We start from the raw sequence: 10,000 nt of genomic DNA, 5'->3' as shown, positions 1-10,000 counted from the left end.
AACATTTTCAAAATACATTCCATTTTTAAGGTGTAAAGCCATCTGATTCGTGTGACTGCGTCGCTGTCCTAACTTATGTGTGCGTGTGTGTGTGTGTTTGTGTCCACAATTTTTTTCTATAGAGCACTAGTTGTGTGTTGGATATTATTGTTGTTAGTTTGACTTTAATGGTCATGTGATGTAATTCTTTTTTTCATAATCTATTTAGTTTAGTCACGTGGGCCTATTGTTTATTTTATATTTATAGCTGTGCTACTGATGTTCACATGTTGACTGATGAAATAAAGTTTGATGGTTTTTATTTCTGATATTAACTGTGGTTTCATTTGAGGATTTCAGTCACAACATCAGATTGATTCCCATGAATGGCGTTGTGTCTCCCACCTGAAAGATTCATGCGGCATCAGGAAATGTCAATTTTGGGCAAAGTATTTCGTTTTAGGGTTATAGTGAGGGATGGCCAATGTTTCAAATGCTTAGCAGCATGCCTGCAGTCCATATACCGGACAGTCAATTCAAATGTATTGATGCAAAGGGTCGGTGTTTCCGGCCTTCTAAGCTCTGCTTTGTCTGCGGTCGTGCATGGGAGCCGCTTGACTACAGCCTATTCGATAATAATGAAACATAAGAGGCTTTTTCTAATTATTTAGTGATAATATTTACCCTTGGCCTATTAGTTAAATATATTAAAATAAAGATCCATACGGTATAGAAGTACCGTTTTTTGCATACAAATAATGTTTTATATAAGGCCTTACAGAAGCAAACTTAAAAATGAATAGGCTATTTTTAATTCGCTGCACGACACCATAATATCGGACTCTGTGCCCTCTCTGAAACATCTATAACTGTTCCTTTTTCCAGGGGTCAAGAAAATTTGTTAAAATACAAACGTTGAATGGCCTAAATAATAGGCCTAAAACTTCAAAATAAAATACCATCACATGGTCCTCATTCAGATAATGGTCTATCAACTCCGTGTCGCTCTTTATCCAAGAGTCGGCCCTTCACATTCCAACGGGGGGGGCCGTAGTGTATCGGTCCGCAGAGGGTTGGTGGAACCCCACCAACCAACCAACACGCATAATTTCAGGGATGGATTATGCCCCCCCCCCCCCCCCCCTAATTTAAACAAAAAATAGAAATGGCCTTTATGTGTCAGATGTTATCTGCTGAACCACTCGCTATAGTGGCTCCCTGCCGGACACATGCTAATATTGCCACTTGCCACTCGTCAATGTGTATATCCCTCACATTAACCCCAGAATCAAGTAGGCCGAAGTTTCGCATTTATTTTATTGAAGCAGCAATTAATCAGGGGAAATTAATCATTATGATCAAATAGTGGACAGGCAAGAGCGGAAAGTTAAACGGAAAGTAGACAAGCCGTTCTATACTAATTTTAAGACTCCAAATATTGTACAAAGTATTTAATTGAGATAGCCATTTCCACCAGAACCTCCTAACCTCCGCATTGGTTGAATAAAACCCTGGCTGAATGTAACGATACATCAATTAGCCTATGGGCTACTGTGTGATCACTCTGACAATTCCGTGAAAGGTCAACTTTGCTCTGGCGCGACCGTTGTCATTATCCAGCCATGGGCGGGACCACAGATGATTGATAGTTGAAATATGAGGCTATAGGGTTGCATTCACTTTGATGGGCAGTAGAGGGCGCTTTGACCTCACAAAATACATCTGCAAAAATGGTTTGGTAAAAAAAAAAATCACATAGGTATTATAGTTAAATTGTTTTCATCCACACGAAGTTAATGACATATTCATTTGTTTATAATAAAGCAATTATAGCATGCATGTTTTTTTACATGAAAAATCTAATTATTCACAACATCACAATTAGCCCTTCTCATTCGACAATAGGTTTTCAACAATAGCCTTATCATAAATAATCGGCTAACATTATTTTTATGATAGGCTATGGTGTGTGGTTGACGCAGCTGATATGCCATTTAATAAATAGGTTAGGTCTACATGTCACCGGGCGGCTTTTAAGAAGTAGGCCATGGGTATAGCCTTGAAACAAATACAAACACAGGTAATACCATGTGCGTGAAACCTTCTAATATCATATTTGCCTAGATTCAATATTTAATATTTGAATTTATTGATCACAGGCTTTTAGTATTTACCTTTTAGAGAAATTGACAAATTGTAATTTAATCAAAGGCTTGGACACGGTTCTCCTTTGAGGTTGGTCTGACTCGCATCATGTGTGACTCACATTCACCACAACCCTTTTAAAAATAAACTCAGCACAGTAAGAAACGTTATGGCCCCACAATATACCCTGAAGAGGCAGCATGCGTAGTTCACTCTGAAGTGCCTTGCTTTTGAACTGATGCTTGAGTCTGTGATCGTTTGGCCTACATCCGTGTCGTAGATGAATGAGGTGATGATGCGTGCGAATTAACGCCATGTTTCTTCAACCTAATGACAGGAATGTCTTGACGTCTGTGTGCTCTGAAGGGCCCAAAGACATCACATCGCCGTGTCATCTCTACCATCTCGCATAACGAAGATGGATCGGAGCAGGTTTCAACTGCAAGGGCCTTGTGTTTATCCATATGCGAATTATGTAGAAAATGCAGATGGATAATGTTATGACTTCTTGACAAGCAAAACATGAAACTCGTGAGAAATGATCAGGGACAACCTTTGAAATCCTTTTTTATATATTTTGTATTCATATGAATATAGGCTGCATAGTGTTTAATAGTCTGGACGTTGTTTTGTTATGCTTTTGTTACATGCTCGTTTAATTGAGGAAAGTCATGGAGGTTTAGGAAATGATAATAAAAAATGGAAATGAAAATGCAATCGCTGAAAATGTTTAGCCTAAACATGTGAACAATGCTACGTAAATATATAAGGAATATTGTCTGTAGCTCATAGGTAATCAAGCAGTTTGAAATCCACATTTTAATTTTACGCCTATTTTCTATCATTCGTTTATTATTATTGGTATAGTTGACCAATATGTTGTTGCATTGTTTATATTGTGATCATGTCGGGCTGGCAGACTTTTCTGAATCTTAATCCATCAATTAATATAAAATACATTTGGGACATTAACTCTATCAACATTATACCAGCATGTCCTTAATCACACCATTAGTATGGGTTACACACTAAAGTGGCCTGAAATCGAATTAATGATTATGATGGGGGCTCACGCTCGCCATCCTAACTGACCAAAGGTTCCACAATCTCTTTCAGTTCCTGGTCAACAGTGACACGATGTCACGTGGTCGGTGCCGTCAGATAAAAAGCTTTTGAGGGCTATGAAGGAGGAGAGTGTGAGACTTCCACTGGATACTTACCCATTCCTGCGCGTGAAAATACAGCCTTTTGGATATATTCTCGCGTGACCTCGCGTAACAGAGGTACAAACCAGAACGCAAGTCCTCGTTTAATGGGAAAAAAACTGTTTTCAATCCAAGAAGTTTTTTCTTCGCGTGAAATCCAAAGTTTTGCCTTGAGTGAGTGCACGCGATCCCAATCCGTGAATGGTCGTCGGACACGCAGAACACACAGGTCAATGACTTTTTAATCTTTCTCACACCATTTATTCTGAAATGTGTTGGTACAGCTGTCGAAGAAGCCTGGTGTAGTGTTAGGGATTGGATCTTGCAGACTACAGACTTCAGTATCTAAATCAGGCGATAGGAGCTGACAGAAGGGACCGCGAGAGAGCGGACGATAAACGGTTTCTTCCAAGGATGACTTTAGGGGCGGAAATGTCCGACAGCTCTGCATTGTCCGAAGACTTGGACATCGATGTGGTCGGGGGAGATATCGCAGTGGGCAAAGACGGAAAATATATGCATCACGATTTTAACTTGGACAATGACTCCGACGATAACTTCTCTCAGAATGCCAGTGAGAGGGTGTCCTCCCCGGGACTCAGCAGCTCCGAGTGTCAGTCAGAGCAGATGGGCTCCAACGCCGAGCCCGGGAGCATGGTTGGGGACAAACCCAGCAAAAGTGCCCTCGTAAAGCCACCCTACTCATATATAGCTCTTATCACCATGGCAATCCTGCAGAGTCCCAAAAAGCGCCTCACCTTGAGCGAAATCTGCGAGTTCATCAGCAACAGGTTCCCATACTACAGAGAAAAATTCCCCGCTTGGCAAAACTCAATCCGCCACAACCTTTCCCTTAACGACTGCTTCGTCAAAATCCCCCGGGAACCTGGGAACCCTGGAAAAGGCAACTACTGGACCCTGGACCCCGAGTCCGCGGACATGTTTGACAACGGGAGCTTTTTACGCAGGAGGAAGCGCTTCAAGAGACATCAAACCAATGAAATCTTAAGGGACTCCGGGGGTTTTCTGCCAGGGTTTGGATATGGCCCCTACGGGTACAACTATGGACTCCAGCTGCAGAACTTCCACGCGGCTCACAATCCGTATCACCCGCACCATCCGGGGAGCGCGTTCCCGTTCCAAAGCGCGCCGTGCGCACTGCCTACTCCAGCCTCGATGTTCCCCACGCCCCATCCCTTACCCTCTCTCTTAAGTGCCGATTTACGAAAGCCATTTTACCCCCAACTAAGCCCCACTTTACCAAGCTTGCCACCCCTCAAAACGGACACTACCGTGCCGAGCAGGCCCTCTTTCTCCATCGACAACATCATTGGCGCCGCCAACTCCACGGCCTCGTCGTACGGCTCACAGTCCAGCAACCAGGCGCAGATCCTGGCCATGCTGACCCCGGCACTCGCCTCTGCCTCCAACCACTTAAACATCTCGCAGGAGAGCATATTACTAGCGGGATCAGCGAGCCAGGCGTTCACAAGCAAAACGTCCAATATGAACACTTGTCCTTTCTAAATGCCCGGTGACAATTATCACTTCGAACGGGCGTCATTAACAGCCCATTGTGGTAGTACCGACCGTTTTGGGAAGGTAGGATAAACATTCGTTGCGGGAGGGGAAAAAGAGTGTCGAGACTCTCTTTCACTGTTCATACGATGCGAGAAAGGATAACTTAAAATGTATATTTATGTTTTTTTCTTTTTTTTTGTAAATATGTGAATAATAACGAGAAAAACAAGACGATTTGAGAAAGGGTCTTCTTACTCATAGTTATTGTACATTTTTGTCCTGGATTGGTCGAGTATGAAAATAGCATTTTTATTTAACATAAGTTAAATGTCACTTATCTCTATTGGGATGATTTGCGTTTGAAATAAAAAATAATAATAATAATAATAATAATTATAATAATTGAGATTTCTATGGTTTGTATTGTTTTTATATTTTGTGAGAAATAAAGCACTGTTGTTGGCATAGGCTTACATAAACCGCAAACTCAGGTTTTTTAGAAAGCACATCCAGAGAAATGGGGTTCTGATAATAAATGCCTAACCTTTTCCACCATAACTCCAGATCTCCTCTTCCAGGCCGTCTCGATAAATGTGTGACTTTACCATTTCATATTGTCATGGGCATGTAGGTTATGGGTATTGGTGTAAAGAAGAGCGTGAACTCTCTCTCTGTCTCTCTCTCGCCCTCTTTCTGTTTAACTGTTGTGCGTATAGGGTTCGTTTCTATCTATTTCACATCAAATTAATCTGTGAAGCGTATGTCTTGTGTTGCCAATAGAGAGAGACACACCCAATGTTTATAGGCCATTTTTGTTGTAATGACAAGAATAATAAATGTTTGTGAATTTCAACATACATCTGGTTAACTTTTTCTATTGCTTTACGAGAAGTCCGTATTAGGCCTAAATATAGTCTTCTCAAATATGATTTGTGAAAAAAAACAACTAATTTAATAATATTTTCATTGAAATTATAGGCTATGCAATTTGTAATATTATAGCCTAAGCGTTAGTATTACAGTTACCAATGAAGATTAGCCATTAGGCGGTAAAGTTGACTACAATCGTTATCGTTATTATATGATTATCTATACAAATACATAAAATCCTTACAATTGTTTAAAGGTGGATTTTAGCTGTAGTAATTAAATATATTAACCTATAGCTTCCGGAAACTCAAAATGTAAAAAATAACACAATATTAGGTCTAGGCCTAATACCTAATTAAAACCACTTAATTGGTGGAAAATCCCCATCCGTATGCTGACTCGGTTTACTTGTTGTCTCCTTTTTGAACAAAATAAATCTAGCAGCCTAATTTCGATGGAGATATTGAAAAGCCCCTTAATCGTATAGCTACCGTCGACAGTGAGAAATATCACGCAACAGTAGGCAAGGATTTCTCTTGTGTGGCTTTGGGGGCACTTGTAAAGGACCATTTTCTAGCAAGTTACAAAAGCCCTAGTGAATGGGGACGCGAGTGGGCCACGGCGGTCTGTAATTGAAAGTGAGCGTTCTACAAGGATACCCACGATCCCTCGGGGCTTCCTTGCTAATTTGTAGCAGCATTTTTCATCGGGTGCTCCTAATCCACCATAATGCGGCTTTTTTTCCCGTTTGTTGATGTTGTCAGCGAAGACCCCGTGCCCAGGGCCTGAATATGCACACAGCGAGTGGTCCCCTGTGAGTCGAGCCACACACATTTAGCCCCTGAAAAGCAATCTTCTCAAAAGGCCCTCGGTTTGGGCCGCTTTCATGTCATCTGTGTTGTCTCGGGATACATATAAAAGAAGCACAGGGACGGGGCTACAGAAAACAGACCCATTGGTCTATTGCAGAGTTGGTCGGACACATGTTCCCCGACAGAAGGGGGTGTAAAGCCTCCTTTATTTGCCAGATCTGTGTGCAAATGGTTAAATTAGTTTGCGGGGTGTTTTGACAGATGATTATTAAGGCAGGACGGTGGGAGGGCTGACTCCCGGCTCTCTCCAACTCTTTGAAACGGGCACCGACACAGTCCTGCTTTCTTCATCCAGACGCTCCCTTTATTTACCCCTTCCTTTATTTCTGCTTTAGGCCTACTATAGCGTGAATTAAAGCTCTTATTATACCGCCGGTGAGTAACACTTTGGTAGGACTATATCATGTCCATGGTTCCTGCATTTCCATCTCACAGATCTCTTCAAATACAAATGTAGGTAATAAAATGGCATGAAATATAGGCCTATATATTTGATGCCCGGTTAGATATCCATGTTTGTCATCGTTTGCATGGCAAATGAGTTGGAATCCCCATGAAGTGACTATTCCCGTCAGGAACTGTTTGCAAATGCATTAGTAGTAATAGCCCACCACAGGCAATTTGGATTCCATTCACGGCAAAAAATTAAAAATCGTCAGCAACATCATAGTCGGGAGCAATAATTATTTGAAATATATATGCTTATATAAATTCAAAATAATAATTATTATTAAACGCCATCCTTCTTCTTCTTCTTCTTCTTCTTCTTCTTCTTCTTCTTCTTCTTCTTCTTCTTCTTCTTCTTCTTCTTCTTCTTATTATTATTATTATTAGTATTCTTATTATCATTAATAATAATAATTGGCAGAAGAGTAGGCCTATTGCATTCATATTAGTAGGTCATTTTTATTATAAATATAATAATGAATTAAAATAATCAGTAAGTAGAAGAAGAAGAAGAAGAAGAAGAAGAAGAAGAAGAAGAAGAAGAAGACTTAAACTTCTCCTCCTTATGTTAATCTAACAGAGCCCTGGCTATACTTGTGATATCATTCCTTCATATGAAGCCTTCACTTGTTCCTGACCTCTGACCTGATGACAGGCCTAGGACCAGAGCGGGCCTACTGCAGGTGGCCACTGTTCCCTATACCGCCGTGAACACGGAGCACAAAATTGATCCATTAAAGGTCTATAGGCCAGACGCAAAACGTCACAACGGCCTTTACTTTTTCATGCTCCTCTTAATGGGTCACCGTCGCTGCTTGTAATGGTTGTAATGTTATGCTAGGGAGTTTCTTTTTCTTTTTTGACGCACAGTGCTGTGGTCGTCACTTGGAGACCACCCACATTCTCCCCTCAGAGAGTGGCTCTTTATTTGCTACCAGGACATTCGTCATTTTTCGAAACGAAGGCTTTCTAAAAACAAAACGGGATCTAGGGTGATATGGGAGCTGACAGTTAAATTACCAAGCTGTCACCAAAACACTTTTGTAAATGCAAATGGGAAAGACCAATCCAATTTCTTAATTCTAAGCGCAACCATATGGGCTGTGCATGTGGAGGCTCAGACCTCCAACTCGTGATCGTGTTGGTGATTCGGTGTCGTCTTAATTTAACATAGCTCATTTATAAATATCACCAAGTATCTGTGGAGTTCTTGTTGTGTGCCTCTAAATAGCTTTATGTTAGGGTACTCACCTTGACCAGATCGAGTCCTCGTCTTTATGTTGTGGGGCGTGTGGATACGCAGGGGATTACATACAATCGTTTACTCAAAGCTCTTATATCCAACTATCCCTATAATGCTAATAAGGTTATTGCTGATCAATTGTCCGCCAGGTCTTGAAGGACATCTCACAACGAGGAGCTCTAAGATGGTTGGCCCCTTTCAAAGTTTGCTTGGGTCGGTATAGCAGACGCAGAATTATGACGACGAGTATAATACAATATAACATAATATAATACAAAATACTACAATACAATATAATATATAGCCTGATTATTATAATATGTTTATAATATATAATAGTATTATATAGGCTAATAATACATAATATTATCATAATATATACTATTATTATATAATATTATACACTATACCGAATATCATATAATATGATATATTATTGATATTATATTACTTAATTTTCGCAATAAAATATTGAAACTCATCCTTTGAAATAACCTAAAAGGGAAGGTTAGCGTATGATACGTCTTTTTTTTTTATTGTTGATATTGATACAAATATAATTTATTATTTTTGATCAGGATAGGAGCTACAAAATTTCCATTATATCAGTATTGGGGTTAATGTTTGTATTTTATCTTCCTTCATGTGTTTTCCCATCTCCGTCTCTTTCCATCTCTCTCTCTCTCTCTCTCTCTCTCTCTCTCTCTCTCTCTCTCTCTCTCTCTCTCTCTCTCTCTCTCTATATATATATATATATATATATATATATATATATGTTTATATATATATATATGTATGTGTGTGTGTGTGTGTGTGTGTGTGTGTGTGTGTGTGTGTGTGTGTGTGTGTGTGTGTGTGTGTGTGTGTGTGTGTGTTCGCCCGTTCGTGCGTTTGTGCGCGTGTCTGCGCAAGCACGCGTGTGTGGCAGATGAGACTCATTCACCCCCACATAAAGCGGTGGAATGTACTGGCCTGGTCCCCCGGCTCTCCGGTCTGGAGGAGAGGCGAGTCGTGGCCCTGCACCGCCGCTATAAATCACAACCTCCCCTCGCTGCTTCCAATCTCTCCCTCCAGCCTCCGTGTTTTTGCAACAGACAGAGGAATCTTCCGCTTAATTAATTTAGAATGTGTAAATAAAGCCCGGACAGTGAACTCCCCTCATCTCTGGAAACACAATATTAACTTTGGAAGATCTTCGCCCCGCCAACTCTGACACAGTAAACGAACACCTGCTGCAGCATGAGAGGAGGCATCCCACACACACTCTCCCACACACACACACACACACACACACACACACACACACACACACACACACACACACACACACACACACACACACACACACACACACACACACACACACACACACACACACACACACACACACACACACACACACACACACACACACACACACACACATGTCCAGGGGTATTAATGACCGCATATATAAGCCTGCAAGGATAACCGCAATATGATAGCAGGCTGTTTTATAGCCCACCTTTTGTTCGCTCCTATTTTGGAAGTGCTTCTTTTAATTCCACTGTGGGTCTATAACAGCACCCGGTGGAAGGGGGAGGAGGTTACCCATCTTCTTTAAGATCATCATCATGGAGACTCGAAGCCACCTTTCCATCAGCAGTTCTGCCTTTGCAAGAGTGAGCTTCTTTCTACGGAGTTAGTTATTTTCAGTAGCATTGGCGCCTTTCTTTTAT

At 41.0% G+C, this 10,000-nt stretch overlaps 1 protein-coding gene across 1 annotated transcript; it reads left to right on the top strand.

Annotated features, from left to right (window-relative positions):
* The first annotated feature begins 3,293 nt into the window (after positions 1 to 3,293).
* foxd2 (forkhead box D2) lies at positions 3,294 to 5,707 on the top strand. The gene has a single exon (XM_030373251.1). The coding sequence runs from the start codon at positions 3,744 to 3,746 to the stop codon at positions 4,854 to 4,856; it is 1,113 nt and encodes a 370-aa protein (XP_030229111.1). The 5' UTR covers positions 3,294 to 3,743; the 3' UTR covers positions 4,857 to 5,707.
* Positions 5,708 to 10,000: the final 4,293 nt, after the last annotated feature.

This window comes from Gadus morhua, chromosome 12 (assembly GCF_902167405.1).
Source record: "Gadus morhua chromosome 12, gadMor3.0, whole genome shotgun sequence".
NCBI lineage: Eukaryota > Metazoa > Chordata > Actinopteri > Gadiformes > Gadidae > Gadus > Gadus morhua.
This window is presented reverse-complemented; position numbering and strand designations above follow the sequence as displayed.